Here is a 21,934-nt window from a genome sequence, read left to right on the forward strand (position 1 = left end):
AGAAAAGGACCTGAGGATATGGCAGATAACAATTTGAACACGAGTCAGCATTGTGCCCTTGCAGTGACAAGAGACACTGATCATAGTTTGCAGCAGGGGAAACTCCAACTCCATAGAAATGAACAAACCCTCACCATGAGGGTGGTCAAACACGGGAACAGAAACCTCAGAGAGGTTGTGGAATCACCATTCTGAAGGTGTTCAAAACACAACTAGACACAACCCTGAAGAAAGCCTAGATTTCAGCAGAGTTTTGACTAGGAATCTCTGGAAGTTTGTTCCAAAATAAATTGTTCTATGGTTTCACAAAGAAAGTTAAGTATTCTAACTTCCATTTTACAAACAGGAAAATTGAGGTAGAGAAAGATAAAGGTTATCTTTGAAGAACAGTTATTATTAAAACTAGCAGCTTCCATATGCTCCAAGCAAGATGTGGGCATACTGCACTGAGGCCATTCCTATATATTTCAAGAAATTGTCCCAGCACATAAAATAATCAGAATATATAATACAGAAATATAATCAGAACGCATGAAACAGGTGAAGAGACACAAAGGGACTTGTTTAAGGTCAAACAGTGCATCCAAACAAAAACAGGGAACATAACGCAGGTCACTCACATTCCAGAGCGGCGTACTCTTCAGAAGAGCATTCAGGAGCTTTCATGATAGGGACATCTGCCCACCAGACACTCAGCTAAAAATCAGCAATTCACTCTCCCTAGCTATAAATCATTGCATCCAATTGCCTTGTCAGTAAGATAGTCTGTCCTCAGAGACAACTATCCAAGCTTTAAGATTAATTCCACATCATTGCATTTTTATCATACACTCCTACAATAAGGTGGGAGAGTTTAGTTAATAGAGTTAGTTCTATTTTGTGTCTCTGTGGGAAAGTACAGTTGTGTACACATGCTTTTTCTTCAGTTGTAATAGATGTCTTCTGAGAGAACAGCACGTATGACACAGACACAAGGTATTTCATGTGTGTGATGTTCAGTAATTAGAAATAATGTCAGAGGCAGCAGAGTGCCAGAAGCAACAGAGGCATTACAAATTAAAGGCTCAAAGAGAACCAGAATTATTTGATGAATCATTTTGTAAAAACAAGCTGCAGCACCGCAGACATTTTCCCTTTTACAAAGTAAGAAAAGAGAATATGTGGCAATACACCTACGGTCGTAAAGGCAGCGTGTCACAGAGCCACAGGATCACAGCCCCCCTTCCAGCATCTCTGCTGTTACTCCTCAAAAGCATCATGTGGAGTACATATTACTCAAAAGACTAGAACAAACCAAAATACTGGAAGGCTGAGCTCCAGACAGCTGCTATTATGGAGAAAACAAACACTACCTGCAAAAGCCACAAAGGTAAAGAAACCCTCCGAAAGAGAAGAAATACTGGATTACCAAGGAGAAGTGCAAAACCTGGAGAATGAGCATGAGATGATGAAAAGAAATAGGCTAGACAGCAGCCTAAACTTTCTGCCAGTGTTTTGTACCCTGCAACTATTCCTGGAAGGAGATGGTACTAGCTTGGATGCACAGCACTTTTAAGACCAAGCTGCTGAGATGGAGAAATTCTGAATTGACCCCAGGAAAGAAGTAGTCACATGAGCTGACATACTTTTTTTTTTTCTTCTCCAAATCCCATGTTTGCAACTCTGTTTAGGTAGATGAAATCCCATCTTGAGAAATCACAAGCATCTAACCATCTCCTTTCCAGTCGCTTAGGCACTTCGTGCAGGGCTAAAGAACAAACAGACTAAAAGACCCCAGTTACTGAGGACAGAGCTGGTATACAAAGCACTGCACTGATGCAACCGTAGACCAAACCTTCCAGTAATATTTTTAGTGTCTGAGTGGGTGGGACAATATGCGTGTTTTGTAGCCAATGACTAGCCAAAAACATTGTCGTGTGTAACCTGCTCAGTGTTCCCCAGCTAGAAACTGTGACAGGTTTTGCAGACACTTTGCAGGAGCTTTCCCCAAGGACAGAAAGATTACAGGACACTAGGTGTCCATATCCACACTGTCGGCTTCTGTCAGAGTAGAGAAAAAACAGCTTTTGTTTCTCTGGCAGCCAACACAGACCAAAGCATACACAAAGCCTAAGGGGACTAGAGGTGCCAGAGGTTATTTGAGCATGACTGCCATGCTTCCCCAGCATTTGCACTCCCGCCTTAGTACATTGCAGTAGTGAATATTTGTATTTTTAGGCTATTTTACTAAGCTCAGGAGAGCCTGAAGTTTTGGACTGTTACAGCAAAGGGAAGAAGAAGAGGAGATATGACACCTACTAAAGGCCTGGCTGCTTTAGTAATGAGAATCAGAACCTCTAGGTCACTAGATCATTAAACCCAAATGGCTGCTTCATTGCCTGCATTAAGTAAGTTCATTATTTCAGTTCAGTTTCTAGATGACAGGCATTCATCTTTAAAAAAAAATTTTAAAAAAATCTTCAAGGTGTAACTGTTCTCTGGTCCGTACATGGGAGAAAAGCCAAGCACTAAACAAGAAGAGATCCTGAACTTCCTTCTCACACCTACCAAAAGTACTACTGGATAAGGGTGACTGATGCTTGCTAAAGGTGTGGTGTGAAGAAATCAATGCCAGTATCCTGGTTTTCTGGGGAGACAAGACATCAGTCACTAGGACCATTAACCCAGTACTCGTCATCAGCAGAAAATGCAATTAAAAAAAAAAAAAAAAACAAAAAAAAAAACCTGACAGAATGTACAAATGTGTTCATTCTTGTTGAGCAAAGTGCTTTTAATTCAAAATCTGTTATCTCTAATCAGTGTCCAGAACATCACAAACCTCCCTGCCAAGCGACAAACAAGTCATTCCTACAGTCTCATCCACCAAGTAGCAATGCCATCTGTCACACCGTCCTAGTCCAAATGAACGTGAGTCCCACTTCCTAGGTTTTTACAAACTTTCTTAGCAAAGAGCTTAGGGTCATTTCTGTTCCTTCTGCAGCTGCCTCCCCAGAGACCAGACAGTGCCCAAATGAGCAAGCAAAACTGAAGGCAATACTGAATGCAACTAATTGAGTTTATCCTTGGAAGTTAATTAAATTTTAGCAATTCTAAAGAAATCAAAGCTCCACTTATTTATTTATGTCTTCCTTTATAAAATGTTCCTATCGATGTCTTTAGGAGATAGCAATATATAACCACACATATTAAGTCCTAGTAGAGCACCATGCCCAATACAAAGAAACTCCTCACATCATCAAAGAAAAAACTAGCTTCAGGCAAAGACCTGTTCAAACAGCTAGGCTTTGCGTGGGATCTAAGAGTCAGCTCTTCTGAAAACTCAAGGGAAGCAAATTCTAGCAGTGCGTTCTCTCTACTGATGGCATTCAGCAACTGGAAACATAAAATTAGGGACCTAAAGCTATCATCTGGAGATCACTGGACAAATCCCAAATCCACTTGCAAATGTAAACAAAATTCCTTTTGAAGGGATATATGGCCAGGCTGTGAGTTCCCAAGGGTTCAGGAAGAATTCAAGTACAATTGTTCACATATTATCAAGATGAAGTTACAGTATTTGATCATTTTGTTTCCTTACACAATTTCAGAGTACATCTTGAGTATGTTAGCTTGATATCCAGCACTAGAAAAAAACAAAATACCTCTTGGTAATTGCGTGGTAGGTATATTATTAGAAATAAACTAAAACACATTTTTGAAAATGAGAAGCTGCGAGGAGAAAAAGGAACATCCACTGAATGCTGACTCAGATATTAAGACAACAATTTGGTGTCCAAGAGAGAGTAAAGAAACCTAAGTGAAAACTACAAGATACTAAAGGAAACAGAATATGATGAAAACATTGATTTGTCACCATAATTTTGTCACTGGTTGTGCCCATTACTTTTATTTTCCTCATTACAGGATCCCAAACCCCTGCTCTTTAAAAACACAAGATCCAGGAGAAGATGGTAATATTAGGTCACAGCAGTAAGTTTTTACATTTGGTTTCTACTAAGTTTCTTTTTGAACAGAAAGCCAAAGCAGGTCACTGAGAATTTCTCAAACCAAGAACTAAATAATAATGGTCCTGAAGGATCTTAAACCCTACTGTGGCCTACAAAAAAGGCATCACTATAATTATATATGTTACTGCAAAGATAGGTCCAGAATATCTGAAGATTGTGGATAAAATATTAGTAGACTGCCTCTGTGATGTGCTATTTGAAGTTCACACTAAACATTTAATGAAAACCTAGCCATTCACATCTTTGCTTTGCTGGATAAACTGGAGTAACACTAAGTTTTACTAAGAAGATGACTCATATCTAACAGGTTTTGAAGGTTCTGAGCAGTAATAAATAGCCCTAGGTATGGATCTGAAAGATCAATATACTTAAGAGAAAGTCATCACTCTACCTGATCTTCCATCTCGTTGAATATCCACATGATACCACTCTCCATCATTGGCTTTCTTCTGGGTGGCTTTGACTTTAATGGTCCCAGAGCCCATGTCCAGCAGCAAGTAGAGGTTCCCATCTAGAAGCTCAACTGCAAAGAAGTCTACCTTTGTATTTTTCTGGCTCCTGGCATCTTTCCTCTCCTGAGGCTTGCCATGGGTGAAAAGGATCAGTCCGTTGGGTTCAGTGGTTCGGAAATCAAATGAGATGGAGCCCATCCTTTTGGTGTTCCATTTAGGCAGACTAATATAGGCCTCAGGTGTCTCAAAGCTAATGGGATCCAGTGTAGCCACATTCTCACATACGAATTTCACTTCCCCGTAGATCTTCATCTTTGTATCACCAATCCGTGCCAAGCGAGACAGCTCCAGACGAATGTCGTTATTCTTGTAAACAACCTGCCAGACACAAGGAAAAATAACATACATCAATCCTGCGTACAGTACAAATACCCCAATTACTTTCAGCCATGGGAGATAAACTTCTCCCAAAAGGTAGTGGGGAGCAGAAAGGAGACCATGCAAGAGTCTGACATGATGACAGAGGGAGAGAGCACAACCAGGAGTGTGTATAGAAATGACAGCAATGGGTACTTTGTGATGACTATAGATCAGATAAGCAGGCAGAAGAGAACGTTTAACTGAAGGACAGTGAGAACAATTAACTCTACGACAGGCCCACTCTCTGTGAAAGCTTTTATACATAAAATACAGTGTGTGTCTGGTATCATGCTGTTATATTTGCATAAATCCCATACAAAATACATAACGGAGTGTAACCTTCACGTCCATCTCTGCTAGCCACAGCAGGGAACTCTGTACCACCACTGTCATTTCTCTATTATTCCTATAAGCCCACTTAACTACTAGGAGAGAGATGCAAAAAAATTTAAGCAATTTGCTGTGAACTGCTGGTGATTGCCCTGGAGCTCCTAAAGAGCTACAAGAAAAAATAAACAAAGACTGAAAATTTCTCTGACCAAGAAATCTTTGATCACTACAGGCAAACTTGCTTTGGAGAGATCTGCATAGCTTACCCTCGCTTCAAGAAACTTAGGTCCTCTGTGCTAACACATAAAAGCCTGTACATATTCAGTTCCTGGACTCTTACTCTCTCTGGGTTAAGGACCAGAACTCTGGACTCTGCGTTGCTACATGGGTGGAAATTAGCCAAGAGAAGAGTCCCAAACAGGCAAGCACTCCTGAGCGTGCCTGGCTTGCTCAGGAGTCCAGACCTCCTGCCCTTCTCTTTCTCACAGGTACAGAATTAATTCCTTGCAAAGAGGACTCCTCTCTGCCCCGTGCCATTCCCACAGAGGCAGGGACTGGAGAAGGCACAAAATTGAAATATTTGTAAACCGTACTTCCTCTCAACCACCTGCCATGCTTTTTAAACCCAGAGCTGGCACATACAGCAAGCAAAAGCATTTCTGCAACTAGCACAATTTTGATTGAATTCACGTTCTGTGACACTACTGAAGACTGTGATTTCTTCTAAGGAGTTGTTATTTTAAAATACTTTGTGTCTATTACATATAGCATATACATACACACACATTTGATTTCTGCTTCCAAAATGCTGGCAGGATGAGTTGTCAGCAATTTGCTATGAAAAGAGAAGGGAAAGGAGATATGCATTGTTAATTCTACAAATAGGACAGGAAAGTCAGAGAAATGAGTGTGCAATAAATATTAAAAGGCAAACGAGGGAGAGAATGAGGGATAAGCTTCTAAAGTAGGTGACTTCAGGATGAAAAATAAGTGAAATCACAATTCAACGCATTTGTAGGAAGCGACCGATTTCCAGCTTTCGCTAAGCATTAAAGGAGAATTTCCCCAGCACAGCCAGCACAGCATCAGATTTTCCTGTTGCAAAGTCAAAACACCCTACATCAGAAAGAAAGGAGAAGCCAGCTGTTAATTCCCATTTGGAGTCATGGCACAAAGCTGTAGTTCCTCCCAGCAGAGGACAGTATTGACCCACAGTAGCTTGTTTTGCTCCAATTCCCAGTAAAGCACTCTGCCCTCACACAGACTTCAAAAACATCAAGTCTATTATTATTTGCAACAGGAATAAAATATATTTTCAATTTGTGGGACTGCAGTAGTTTCATTCTATGGATTAACCATGTCAAATGCTCTCACTAGACAGACTGTACACCTCCTCCCAGTGCCTCAGCAAGGCTGTGCATTAGAGCTTCCCCCTCTTGCCGGACAATGAGGTGCACCTCAGCCAGACATCAGAGACGGGCTGTAGCTACCTTTGTATCCAGGAAAGGCACACGTAAGAAGCATGAAATGTACTCCATGCACGTGCAGCTACCTGGACTGCCCAGGACTTCTGCACATACTTTGTGTGTGCAACAAGCCCAGTCCTTTCCACAAACACTAGTTCTGAGCACTGCATGCAGTCCTGTCTCCACATCTCAAGGAAACAGAGCAGCTGAAGGTACAGAGGAAAAAAAAAAAGCAACAATTAAGAGGATGGAGTAGGATGTTTTATGAGGATAGCCTGAAAAGACTAGGGCTCTTATATTTGGAGAGGACTGAGAAAAAATATGATTGACGTTTACAGAAGACGGAGAAGGTTAATGTAGAACTGCTCTTTGCCAAAACCAGCAACAATAGAACTAGAGGCACTCACCAAAACTTGTAGGATATCAGTTTAAAATGGATTTTTAGAAGTACTTATTTACAGAGAGGGTAGTGAACTTCTAGAACACGCTGCCACAGGAGGTCATAGAAGTAGAGAGAATCAGCAGGCTCAAAAAGAACCAGGAAGATAAACAGACAGCAAGTCCACAAACTGATATTGAAGGGAAAAGGAAGGGATGGACCATCTAATAATCCTAATCCAATAGCAGTGGATGCTATGGGAGTGTAAGGGGAATGCACCACTGATAGTAGCCATGCTCACATGCTCTCCCTAAATAGCACTTGCACCTGCCACTACTGGAGGAGAATACTGGGTAAATGGATTGACTGTTCTTCAGGCCCACTAGGGCTTTTCTCATGTTCTTAATGAATCTACTTGTATAGTAGGTTGTGCGCAGTCTACTCCTTGTCCCACTGCAGGGACAGCCTGGAAAAGAGGGTAACTGGAAGTGAGTTTCTGTGGACGGTCCTTCTGCCACCACATACATACGGGACTCCCTGACTGGCACGACTTTGGCGCAATGCTGCATTTTTGGTTTCACCCCAGTATGCAGTTGTTTTCGTGGGCAAAAGAATGCCAGGGCCGAATAAACTGTGACTTTAATGATCCTAACATAGGAGAACTGCCCTTATAGGATACTACTAACAGTTTCTCAAACCAACACTTCTCTAAACTGTAGCTTGATCCTTCCACATATGAAAGGAGCGGACAGGTAGCACAATACCCTACATATGATTGATGGCTGGTGCTGGGTTGTACCTAGCTATGAGTCAGCAATCTGCTTTCAGCAACCTCTTCAGGTTTCTGGCAGAAGAAATATGATCACATACACGTAAGCAGCTTCTAACTCTCAACAGGTTACATCATCCCCCTTTCACATATTTGATACTTGAGTAACAATTCCCAGCTCTTCTGGGGAAACGCACAGAGTCTGCCTCTGGGTTTATTTGGGGTTTGCTGCAGACTACCTTGTATTTCATTAGTCATACCAGTACCACAGCTGGAGAATCCTTGAGACAGAATACTTTCAAAGGATCTAGTGAAAATTACATGGAGTTAGTTGTAACCCTGATATTCACTAACAATGGAGGATCTGAGACCAAGTTTGAAAGGACGGACCAAGAAAGCAAGCACAAAGGAAGACTTGGGGAAGAGAGGAGAAAGGGTGTTGAATAGATAAAAGAGTTCTGAATTAAATCTTTTCAAAGAAACAGATCCACCCCAATCTGAATCTCTATTATTCAAGTGTTTGTTGTTCTACATTATTTTCTTTAAAAAAACCCAAACCCACAACCTAGCTTGAGAAATTTAAAAAGCACCTGTGTTTAAGGAAGAAGTACAAGTGTTCACATAGCTGTCTTGAGGTATCATGGGCAGACACATTGGGACATCAAGATCTTCATGTATCATCAGGTACACCAGAACTCTTAGCACTATAAATGAAAGGATAAAAATAATGCTTGGGTGTAAACCCAAGGTGAATCCTGAGCAGGAATAGAGCTTGGGTGATGAAACGCTAAGGCAGCTTCTGATATCTGCAGTTCAATTGTTAAACCAAAGGTTCAAGAATGAGAAAAGGGAATATAATTAAATGACTGGAATGCGTGTCCCATAGTGAAGAACATTCAAATTCAGTCTGTTTAATAGGCAGAGGTTAAAGGGTGATTCAATTACAATCTATGAGTACCTGTGCAAAAAATGTAATTTGGCAATAGAGGGCTCTTCAGTCCATGTGACAAAGGAATAATGGGATCCAGGGGCTAGAAATTGAAGTTAGAGAAATTCACATTTTAAAATATTATGACTTATTTTTACATGAGGGTAATTTGCTATTGAAGTAATTTACTACAGGTTATGGTGTGTTCTCTGCTACTGGCAAACTTTAAATTAAAATAGTATCTTGTTTTCTCTAAAAGGCATAGTGAAACAGGAATTAATTATATAGCAAATCAGCCTAGGTTATCATAATGGCTCTTTCTGCCTTCATAACCTATGAATCTTTGTGTTTTAATGAAATCAACTGATGCCTCAGTGCAGTTTTCCAGGATAGATGAAACACATCCTTCCCAAATGTTAAAATTGTCTGGTGAAGGTGTGGAATTATTGCTGACTCTTCCAGACCAGAAAACTATAATACTGAGTGTTACAAAACAACTGAACCAAATTCAGATTGCTGATACAATTCCACCTTCACCAAACCTATAATTGTATATTGTATTTGGGGCTACAAATGCACAGAATTACTATTTGAATTTACGATTGATACAACAACATCTGTGCCACTTGTAAAAGTTAAGAAACCTCTGTCCCCACAAATTGCTGAAAATGTACCAACTCGGTCTCCTGTTAGTCTAACTCCTTACATCCTCAATACCGGTCCTTACATAATTAAAAATACTGGTCAACAACAAGTGCTGTTTAATCCGTTGCATTCCCTCAAACGTGTGGCATTAGCAATGCAGATTAATATCTCTGCTATTAAACCTACCTGTTCACCATTCCTGAGTACATCTTACTCAGGATGGTCAGCATAGTTACAGGGAAGGACTCTTATTTCTCCAAAACAATCAAATACGGACGTGACTGCTGTCTTAGGAACAGGACTGGGAGTCCTAAACAGTATAGATGCTGACATACTTGCCAATAAACTATCTACAGTAACCAGTGATCTAAATAAATTGAAACACCCTTTGCAATCTTTTCTTTCAGCTCTGGGAACTAACCAATGGCTCTTATCGGATATCACCCCATGCAACGCTACAGGCTTGGGGACGAGTGGCTGCAAAGCTGCCTGGCAGAAAAGGACCTGGGGGTGTTGATCGACAGCCGGCTGAATATGAGCCAGCAGTGTGCCCAGGTGGCCAAGAAGGCCAACAGCATCCTGGCCTGTATCAGAAATAGTGTGGCCAGCAGGAATAGGGAGGTGATCGTGCCCCTGTTCTCGGTGCTGGTGAGGCCGCACCTCGAATACTGTGTTCAGTTTTGGGCCCCTCACGACAAGAAGGACATTGAGGTGTTGCAGCGTGTCCAGAGAAGGGCAACAAAGCTGGTGAGGGGTCTGGAACACAAGTCTTATGAGGAGCAGCTGAGGGAGCTGCGGTTGTTCAGTCTGGAGAAGAGGAGGCTGAGGGGAGACCTCATCGCTCTCTACAACTACCTGAAAGGAGGTTGCAGAGAGGTGGGTGTTGGTCTCTTCTCCCAAGTGACTAGCGACAGGACAAGAGGAAATGGCCTCAAGTTGCGCCAGGGAAGGTTCAGGCTGGATATTATGAAAAATTTCTTTACTGAGAGAGTGGTGAAACATTGGAACAGGCTGCCCAGGGAGGTGGTAGAGTCACCCTCCCTGGAGGTGTTCAAGGAACGTGTGGACAAGGCATTGTGGGACATGGTTTAATGGGCATGGTGGTGTTGGGTTGATGGTTGGACTTGATGGTCTTACAGGTCTTTTCCAACCTTAGTGATTCTGTGATTCTATTGCCTCAGTGGGGAGAGGTAAATGAGAAGGACCACCAGTTGATTACAGATGCACTTGATGTGGCCCAAAATAATGTTTCTTTGGCCCTTAGTTGTATCCAAGCTCAGCTGTGGATGCAATGAATGGCAGCTGCAATTATACGGGAAGGTGAGGAAGGCACCTTACCTACTGAAATTCGGAAGATAACTTGGGACAATGCAATTGAATTCGAAAAGAAATTCCAGTCCTGGTGGTACTTGATTAATTTCACTTACGACCCCACTGACAACAAAGCCACAGCTTTTGTTTTAACCATATACAATGCTTTGGTATATACTATATACCCGATCGTTGCACTGGGAGTGAATCAACATGGAACTATACTCTATCCTATAGACCATAGAGTATGGACCCAGCAGAATGGAAGTAAATGGCAAACTGTTGATGTTGATGCATGTACTGTGCAAGAACAACGAGGGTTCATTTCTGAAAGTAATACCATCAAAGCCCAAGACATCTGTCTCGACACAGAACCAAACATTTGTCATTTTGAGATACATCATGAAGAAAATACTGAAACTATCCTTACCTATGTTGGAAATGGATGTGTTTGTATGAGAACCCTTTGCGATTCTATAGTATCTCTGAACTAACTTGAGGGCTCTTCAGGAGATACCACAATACTGATTGAAACCCACACCTGTAACTCCAAATGAGGCCATGACTGACTCAGAGAGCTGTCCCTCACTAGGACATAGTCTTCTAGTGCCACTCGGGGACATGGCTTCCATAACAACTTAGAAGCAAGCAAAGCAAATGAAAGCAGTGCCCATGAATTTGTCCATTTTTATCAGATGGCTTTCTGAACAAAGCTGATCTTGCCTGTTTAAACAGAGACAAGCTTGAGTTCATCCTGTGTCCAATATGTGTATCAGAGAAGGTCAAGAGGCCTAAGGGTGTCCAGGACATGATTCCTTGTACAGACATGCACATCTACTTTACAGTTATTCCGGGAAGGAAGGTAGAAAAGAGAAAGGGGAAGAAAATGACTAGCAAAAGCTATGCACAGAGCATTTGAAATGCAACGCTCATGCTTCCAATCCTAAAATCACTTTATATTCCAAAAATGAAATTAGAACAATGAAAAAAGTATTTTTTTCCTTTATCCATGAGGACTGCTTCTAAACAGACTTTAAGAGAGGAATATTTTCGCTGTTCTATGCCTTTGTTTAATGAATCGAACCACTATAGATGGATGGTCAGGGACAAGATAGTCCAGATACACACAGTCTCTGAAAATCAGCAGTAGAATTCCATGACATGTGAGACACTTTGAAGGGATAAAAAGATATACAGTAGATTAGGTTTCCTTTAAATCTGCTGAGAAAGAAGAGTTTGTTTTAAGCTGATCTAAAACAAATTGGCAATCTAGTTTTGAGGTTTCTTAAAAATGGCAACTTTGCAATTCTGAAGCATTCAAGGAATTTCTCCAGCCAAACTTGTAAGAAGCTTCACTCATGGGTTAATGAGAGCTGTAATCAGATGGCTTTTCACAATGATGAAAAGCATCATTCTGCAATCAAGTGAAGATGCACATAGAGAGGGAGCAACAAAAGTGAAGAAAAATGATGTGCTAGACTTGGCCAGTAGCCAATAGAAAAATTCCTCTACAAGTTGGTGCTATTAAGCAGGAAACATAGTTTTCGGTGCAGGCTGGCCAGAGGCACACTCCAAAGGGGAACGGCCATTGATATCCTGGCAAATTAGAAGTTGACCATCACGAACCACTATGAAAAAGGCAATAACCTGACAGCTAGCTAGGAAAAGCACCTCTGAAGCTCAGCCAAGTTGTTCACCTATGGCATCCTGTGTATCACCAATTGCTTTTTTGTGTCACAGGCTGCCCCAGTTCACCAACTGCCCAAATCACCTCTCAGAAGGACTAACTGTGAGATATTCAGCCTAGAGCCTTTCTAAGACTTCCTTAAAGGCACCTGCAATGAACAAGACAAGTTCCTGCAGCTTAATAAATTACAGTTTATCAGATGGTTTCCCAGAACTATGTGTTTCTAGCCTGCTCTGACCAGTAAGTAGAAACAAAGACACCAGCTAACAGCGCTTTACTTTGTGTTCATGACAGACTACGTATGCAGCAATCCAAGGCTTCAGTGATGGTTAACTACAGCTGCTATACTTATTTAAAGAACTGTACGTGGACTGTGCATACCTGGTCTAAACATATTTGATGGTTGGCAGGGATTACAACTGTACTCAGGTAATAAACAAACATAATCACTATTCACCACACTGACAGAGTTAGTTTACCTGTCATGAAAAACAATAGATTGAACATTGATGATAAGTAACTGAAACCAAACAAGTAAGACTCAAATATTATGTGTTATGTTGACTAAAGTAATGCAAGCCTACATTTCATCTGAATTATGTTTAATAAAGAACATATGTTTACCCAGCTAAAAATAGAAATATGGTGAGTAGAACTAAGCATTCAATAAGGCAGAACTATTTCAAGCTTCCCTACAATTTTTTTTCCACCTTACAAATCAATTATAGATTCTGAATAACTTCAAGTTTTGTGGAAAACTCCAGAAGAGAAAAATAGATTGATTTGGTTTCAGAAGACATACAGGAAGATACAGAGAAGCACTCCCTGAAGTAGGATATAAAGAAAGAGGAAGAAAAGGCATTCAAGGTGCTGGTAAAAAAGGCTTGAAAAAGGCAGGGTGGAATTTCTTCAACTGGTCTAGTGAGAATGTTTCCTTAAAAGATACTGAGGAAAAAGGACCCAGTACTTCACTGTGGCCACAACTATCCTTTAAGCCAAAAAATAAGCCCCTGCTTCTCATGAGAATTCAGGACATTGGAATGTGTTCACAGTTACTACAGAGTTATCACCAACCCAAATCATTGGCAGGTTAAGGCAGATCAAGGTCCATCTTGCTGCCTTATCTTTCACCTTGGTATATATCAAGATGAATACCAAACATTTCTATATATGCCTTTTTGGAATAAGATATAAGATTTTTTGCCTTACGACCAGCTAAATAGATAAACGAGAGAGATTCCAAACTTTAGGGGAAAAAAAGTTGCTTTACAGCTATTTATTGAAGTTCTAATATGTGTCTAGACCTGTACAATATGTTTCTGCATACACTGAGCCTGCTGCTTCCTGAGTGATCCATGAATATTGCTAAGCAACTAAAATGTCAAATGCTCTACAGCCTTACTTATTCTTGGTGTTGCATTGCAGCATTCAAACTACAGAAAAGCACGGTTGTGAAATTACCTACTTCTTGGATTCCTTCCTTTTAACAAGTAGCAATAAGGACAGAATTTATTTTATCACATGGGTGGATTTCTGCATCCTCCATGCTGGGATACACTGAATGCTAATTCATTTGGTCTAATGTTGAAGAAAATCTTGATTTCAAAGGGAATACCAGATCCCACAATTGCATCTTGAGACAAACATGATGGGAACATTAGAAACTATATATATTTATTTGTGAAGAAAGGCATGACATTGTATAGAGGGGGAAGAAGCCTTTATAGTTGCAAGAGAAATGCTGCTGAAGGTTTCTATATTAGCCTCAAAAGACTAAACTCATTTCCTCAGCTACTGAAAAGGCATAGCGTAGGCAGCAGTAAGATTAAGTAGAATTGTTTGTAGCATGGACTATCGTTTGAGGATGAATGCTCTTTTGTGGTGGAAGTGTCAAGTCCTCTTCTTTCCTTGCTACAGAAACTTCAAGTTCTGCAATAAGTGAAGAAAGGGATCACAGGAAATAAGGTATAGTTTCTGGATTTCTTAAAACATGACTTTTCCACAGATTTTCTAAGCAATGGTGAGAAAGCCACCTAAACTCAAATATTTTCAAAAGTATATTCCTCACATCATGGTGGACAACTTGAGGTCATGGAATTGGTTTTGCAGAAGTGCTGATAAGCCAAAAGCTGTAAGTGAAGACAAGGAGAGATTTTGTCTTTGCTGCTAAAGCTAAAAGAAATGCTCTGAGAAATTAGACTTAGATTTCTCAGTCCATTTATAAAGTAGCAGATACTTGTTAATATTTAGGTGAAAAAATAACCGACTGATATTTGACAGTAGCCAAGTTCACCTTTGTGTCATGGAAAAGCATTTAAGTCATTTCAGTGTGGATTCAGGTGCACAAACTCGAACTTCCCTCTTCCTTCATGTTCTATTCAACCTCCATTTGGCCTAGTAACAGAGAAGAATAAAAGCTGCAGGACAGGGAAGCCAAGACAGCCAGATATGATGCTCCTTACTTGTGCCACAGGCCATAGACACAGGCATACCTCATGCTAGCCCTGAAAAGAAACTTCTACCTTGGACATGTCTCTGAATATAAGAAGGGCATAGAGGATATAGATCAGTATTTTACAAATATTCATGCATATACAATAATGAGGAAATTCTATATTTACACTGAGCCTGTATAGTGCAGAGGTAAAAAAGGACAGAAGAAAGAAACACTTAATAGCTACACACAGAAAATCATTCATTGAGTGGATTGAATGAAGCATCTTGGAATGTAGGGAGACATAGGAGAAGACAGTGCTGTACTCTGCTGGAGATCATGTCCAGTTTGGAGAATTGCACTTCAAGAACAGAGTGGGGCTATTGGAAAGAGTCCTGAGGAGAGCAATGAGAATAACCAGAAGTCTAGAAAAGAGAAGAAAGACTGAAAGTATTGCTTCTTTTTAACACAAAGAAAACTGCAAGGAGACATTATAATGGTGTTCAAATATAAAAAGGCTGCTACAAAGCAGAAAAGTACAATCTGTTCTTTGTATCTGTGCTGAAAAGGACAAGAAATAATAGGCAAAAATTACAGCAAGGAAGTGTTAGAACTGATGTTAGGAAAAGCTTTTATAATTTAAGAACAGCAAAGCACTGGAAGAGATTGCCTGAGGAGCAACCATCACTGAAGACCTTTAATTACAGGTTAAATTACTGTCAAGACTCACATAGATGTCATTGATTTTGTCTTGGGACAGTGGAAGCAGAAGCTAAAGACTTTCCTAGTGCTTGATGCACAGAAAGGAAGAATAAACCTTGTATTAACACAATTCCGATACCTCACAAATTTGAAGAGCTTAAATTTACAAATGAACTTCCTAGCTAATGAAGGTTTGACAGCTTTTTTAGAGTTAAAAAAAGAAGAAAAAAAGAAATCATCAACAGAGAGGCTTATTTACCAGCATGAAGTAGCTGACTTCAATTACATTCAGTTCTGTATTGAGCTTATATTAGACATTCACCAGTTACAGAATGCTCTGCTCCTCGCAAATGCATCCTGAAATCTCAGATTTGTCTAGTTAGCACAAGCTAAATCTGTCTAGCTTGGTTCAGTGCTGAGTATGTGAGGAAATTATTACTGTCAAGTGTCTTAAGAATTTCATCTGAAAAGCAGAGAGGAATTATTTTAGGATGGTCCCATTGATCATTAAAATCTTGAACCTTATTACACAAAACACTGAAAATTGTATCAGACAATGACTTAGCAAATAACACTCCACTTAGCGATTTCATTGTATTTCAAATCCACGTAAGGTTGTGCAAGTACAAAAGACCTCTCATGAAATAGATCTGTTTAGTGTGGCTGGGTGAATGCTTCCATCGGGATGGCTTTCTAACACAGAATTCCATTTTTCTAACAGAGAATTAACAATGAAATGTTTGACTTCAAGCTGTTGCAACCCAAAATGGCACATTTAGTTTCATCAAACTTAACAGAAAAGCCTTTGTATGAACTTACCATAACATAAACCAGTCATTGCATTTACTTTCAATGGTGGTCCCCATTTTTGCCTCTGGTCTGCACTCTCTAGCAATACACTTCCACATGATGCAATGTCAGTGTCCCACCTGACATCAGAAGAGACACATGACTGGTTTTGCCACAAAGCAGCTTGACCAAATACTCTGGCCCCTACGGGAGAATGGGACACAAGGGCCCTACGGGACAGCTACCACATGGAACTACACTGGACAGGAAAACACAGTTCTTGTTAAACTGGCTCCAGAGTATTTAGGGTCAGCTCAATAATTAATATGAAATAACTGGATTCAGGGAATATCAGAATGTTACATATGAATTAAATTCTGAAGTGTTGAGGGATTTCTATTTAAAAAAGAAAAAAAAAAAATCTTACCAGCAGTGATGAAAACAAACATGGGCTGGAGGAACCTCCTTTGGGACAGAAACTGTTCACTCAGCTTTTCATTTCAGTGATAAAATGTGTTTTAATGAGAACACCAATGTTTAAAGTCTTCTATGAAAATACTGAATAGATATTGCTCACTTACAGGTATGCAGTTTTTCCCCACTACCTATCTTCCCCAGCCAATATGACTTGACCCAGCTTCACAAGAATATCCCTGGCAAGTACGAGAAGGTAGTTCAGTCTCCATGTGCCAGTCAAGCATTAGTCTCACTGCCTAGGCTTCCAATATGCTAGGCAAATTGCGCCAACCACAGTGGCATTTTCTATGTTTTTGTCACTCATCTAGGCAAAAACAAATCAAAAACATTTGCCATTACATACGGGCGAGCACATGCTTGGACATGAGCACTGTCCAAATAACAATGCAATTAGAGCAACAGGGAAAGTATTTAGTGGATTTAGTATTGTGTAGATTTAGTCCACAAATTTAAAGTGGTGTCACTGTAGCAGGATGGTGTCACTGTTTGTAGCCGGATGATACCATCTGGGGGTGCTGCCTCCCATCATGTGTCTCCCTGCCTCAGCCTTAGCACAAATGTCGCAGGGACACCGGCATCTCCTTCCTTCTGCAATGGTAGCCAAAGTAAGAGGCATGCCTTCAGCTAGGCTCTCTTCCTGCGAGGGAGCAAAGACACCCCAGGTCTGCTGAAGAAGCGCCATCGGCAGGATGGCACTATCCCATGGCTGACACCATCTGTCATTGTGCACTACACAGGTCTAGATGGACTGGGGAGGAGGAGGAGGACCTGTCTCCATATGTCTAGACTGAAATACTATGGGTTTCTGAACGTTTTTAAACGCCTCTCTTGTTGCTCTGTGCAAAAACCTGGCAACACAGGCATCTCTCCAGGATCTCTTTGCTTACTTCTGTTCAAATTCCAAGGCATGGAACAAAGTTCAAATCTTCCATAGGTAGGATTCCCCAAACATTTATCTGCACTGGGCCTTATGTTGTGCAGAAAGAGGGAGCTGATGAGCTAAATATTTGCTTGAATATTTGCTGGAGGGTGCAAGGAATGCAATTAACTCCCAACCTACCATAAATACTGTCGTCTTATAACCCCACCTTGATGCTAGAAAAAGAACCAGAAACTCTTTTACATCTTTCTCTTACATGTATCTAAAAACTCTCTCAGCTGTGACCACCAGCTCTACAGCTTCCAGCACTACCAAAAGGAAAAGAGGAAAAAAAATAAATAAAAAAAATAAATAAAAATTCTGTCTTCTGTTTGGGACTGAGTCCCAGTTACCACGATGCTAAAAAGTCTAGTCCATCTATTCATTCAGAAGCCATCCAGCTGCACCAGTCACAGCCTTAGCGCACTGCGCAACACTGTCCAGGACCAACAAAGGGAAGCTGGGAATGGGACAGCTCCCCCTCACTTGCTCATATGGTCTCACCTGGCCTCCAGAGAAACCCTACTGACAAAACTGTTTTCCTACCCCCCACCATCTTTGTATGTTTCTTGGGGAATAGTATTAAAACAGTGCAAGGAGCCCAGTAGCACTGCCAGAGCCCACTGGGGCTTTTGGTAAAACCTCACCTTCACCCCTTACTTTGATCTAGAAGCCATGTGCATGAAGTGTAAGTCCAACTGCTCCTGGGGGATAAGAAGGGAGGGGGAAGCAGTCAGAATGCTGCCACAGCAGTGAGAGAGCATTAAGGAAAGCACATGAAAGGAGAAAGAAACAAAAGCAAAAAAAAGGTGACATTTTCCAGTGGAAGCACTGAAATGAGAAGCAAAAATGGGAGACGGATGAGGGCCTAAGCATCCCATTCAGCACCAGATTGCACTTCCTTCTCAAAGTAGGTGGGGTGCTGCAACCACAAGTGGTGAGAGCTCTTCGGTAAGAAGAGAGGTCAGGGCTGGAGTCAGCACTGAGCACCAGACAAAAGAGGCAGCTGATTAGCTGGCTCCTGGCACTCTGGGCCTGATTCTGCAAAACACAGAGAACTCTAAATACTGTTTTGTCTCTAGAGTGGGCCTATCACTATGTATTTTTTCCTTTCTTAAAAAAAAAAAAAAAAAAAAGGAGCTGCAGGCTTTTCCCCAAAGGGAGCTGGAAAAAATAGAATACATCTCTCCATTGTAGAAACACTTACCATAAGAAATTCCTACAGGGCATTTTATGTTACTCTGTGAATATTAATGTCTTGATGTTAGCCCATTATTTTATCTCCCTGTCCCTCATTAAGGGCCACTATCCCCAATTTACAGAAAGAGAAAGCAAAGCAGAGGGAACTAAATATTCTTGGCCAATTCATAAAGCAAGTCAATAGAGAGTCAGAAAGAACGTCTCTTCCTAATTACTACCCTGTGCCTAAGGACTAGTTGGAGGAAATGTTTTGGTGACACAGATCAGCGTAAATAATCTACTAAACTCTTTCAGCTTTAAAATCCAAAAACGTAAATATGAAATGGCAATAAACTTTTCCCTCAGTTTGTTTACTTTTCTTACAATACCATTTTAATGCATCCAGGAACCGGGTTCCTTCCCATCCCCCCTGTGTGGAGCTTGGTTTTACATATAAGGGAGACTGATCTCACATCTAAGAAAGCTTATTTGATACAAGCCTAATTTACAATATTATCTTATATTTTCTGTTTTGCTCAGTACTGTCTTACTGCTTAAGAAAGATGTGCAGCCGATCTTACGAACTTACATTGTTCAAACATGAAAAGGCAGAAAACAAAATCTGCCTTAGCCATTATTTGGCCAAAATTCTCCATGTAAACCTTTTAATACTTTCTGGTTAACTGGACTGCCCATCCACTTTTGTTGTTCAAGTCCCAACAACCTCTCCATACCTTTACCGAGCACTGAGACACTGCTGTGGCAGCAGCAAACAGTCTCAGCACATGGTGAACTTCCATTTCTGGACTCACCTTCTCTGGAGGAGGGGGTTGAGAAAGGGACTCTGCTCTTGTTATTAGCCAGACTATGTTGACCAGAATGATAGAAATTATTGTTTCATCTATGTGGCACTCTTAAGGAACTAAGTTTTTCTCCTCTGTCGCAGTTTTAATCTCCTTGCATAGAGCAAGGGCTGTCAAAAATCACAAAATACATAGAAAGAAGTCAGCCATTCTTTTGCTAATATACCAAGAGAGCATGACTTTGTGTTATATCAGCTGCTGAAGGAAAAAAGAGGGGAATAAGAGGAAATGGCTGACATAGTCACAAAACTTTAAAAAAATCCTGGAAGCAAGGACACATATGTATTCCTTAGACCAGGACTGGTTGCTGATGTCTGGACATGTAATCAACTTAGATGCTATATTTGTTTGCCAAGATATGTATATTTGCATTTACATAAACATATCCATACCCTGTGCATACATGTATAAGAAGACATATGTATTTACATACTCATATATAGATCTAAACAGTGGATCTCTGCATTGGTACCTACTAATGGCATATGTATGTGTTCATGCACATCTGCAAACAGTACCTGTACACACGCTACTGTATGTATATACATGCGTACGCATGTACTCATCTCTCCACCTGTGATTCTTATGCAATGCACATGTTTTTCCAGGACAGTAAACTTAAGTGTGCTTATGATTAGCATTAGAAGAATGCACACCATCTGCATGTGGATCCCCACATGCATATGTTCTTATGCAGGTGTGCTACCAACAAACTGCTTGTCATTCTGGTAACTGCTGTCCTCCTATCCTGAAGGTAGCTCAGAAAGCAAGAGTGTATCTTTTTTATGGAACACTCTACACAAGAACAGAGTTACCATTTCCTAGAGAAAAAATGAGTGGAGGTGAGAGTACACCAGAATTCTTGTGACTGCAAATTCAGCCTTTGCATATCCACACCCTCCAGAAGTGGGTGAGATTTCAGTTCAGAAGATGCAGCTAACTTTGCTGTACGCGACATTGGACTGTGTGCTGAATGGGACTTAGCAGGGGCTAAGCATGCTCCTTCATGCATTTCTTTTTCTATCACCTTGGCATGGTCAAACCTGAAAGGAGCATAGACAAGAGAGGAAGCAAAGAAAGTAACAACAGGGGCTCCTAAGTGGAGTATTTCCAATGTAAGCTATTCTGGATTGGGCATGTTCTTGCCTGTAGTCCAAGCCCAAAAAACACAATGTCAGCTCTGATTGTCCTACTACTATAAAGAGGCAAACAAGGAAAAAAATCTCGCAACAACCAGATACAAAGCCCAGTGTACAGAATATAAAGAGGCAGATGCTGAAAAGTACATTGCTAGAGAATGTATGTTCAGCCCATGATGCGTCCCAGCACCACTGTGTCTTGCCATTCCCAGGCAGAAATTGTTCTGCTTGGTTTGGCTCCTTCATACATAAGGCACTCAAAAGGAGAGGATTAGCGATGATGATTATGGCACACTGAAAGTGCTGCTGTTTTCTATAGTGTCCTATGCTTCCTCTTCCTTCCCCTAGAGCACTATACTTTGAAAGGACTGCATTTTTCAGCTACCCGACACTTCCCCATTTTGCTTTGGGAGCAATATAAATAGTAACCAAACCAGGCAAATTATTTCCCTAACTCCTCAGTCACTGTGTCGATAGTGTCTGCACGGTTTTATAATACAATTCCTTTGCCCTTGAAAGTGCAAGTATCTCATACTGTTCTGGAACCGACAAGCCTGACACCTCTCACTGCAAACCCATCATTTGCATGCAGGTCTATGAACAGGTATTACTAAGGGTAAGAATTATTTCCCAAGAGCTTCCAAAAGGAAAGGTGGGTTGCAGACATCTGTCCAAGATCTTGTTAGTCCCTCACAAAGCCACAGAGAATCCAAAAGTCCTGAACTGCTGTTTCTGTACTGTGCTACCAACTAGTTTTGTCCTACCTAGGCTAACATGCCTCTTAAATGCAGATCTTGCCACATTATTCCTTCCTTGTATAGAAGTATTATACCCCAAGCAAGAGAATAAACCCCCTTGTGTGAATTGCACTCTGCAAAGTTTGCCTGCATGTTCCTGTAAGAGGTATAAGAGGCATAGTCACTGCCTTCTAAAAACAAGTTTCATTTTCCCAGTCTATGCCAGTAATGGAACATTACTATTATTATTACTGTTACTATGATTACTATTGATTATTACACGTTGGAGACACTGGTGTGG

The 21,934-nt window shown here is 40.8% G+C and overlaps 1 protein-coding gene across 4 annotated transcripts in view; it reads right to left on the reverse strand.

Moving 5' to 3' along the window:
* The window catches only part of NRXN3 (neurexin 3), a 983,888-nt gene that overhangs the window by 715,620 nt on the left and 246,334 nt on the right, over window positions 1-21,934 (reverse strand). For all 4 annotated transcript variants that reach the window (XM_059819968.1, XM_059819967.1, XM_059819969.1 and 1 more), the window contains one exon: window positions 4,399-4,837. In XM_059819968.1, coding sequence (XP_059675951.1) covers window positions 4,399-4,837 — 439 coding nt within the window. The remainder of the gene's footprint in view (window positions 1-4,398; window positions 4,838-21,934) is intronic.

Source organism: Gavia stellata, chromosome 7 (assembly GCF_030936135.1).
Source record: "Gavia stellata isolate bGavSte3 chromosome 7, bGavSte3.hap2, whole genome shotgun sequence".
NCBI lineage: Eukaryota > Metazoa > Chordata > Aves > Gaviiformes > Gaviidae > Gavia > Gavia stellata.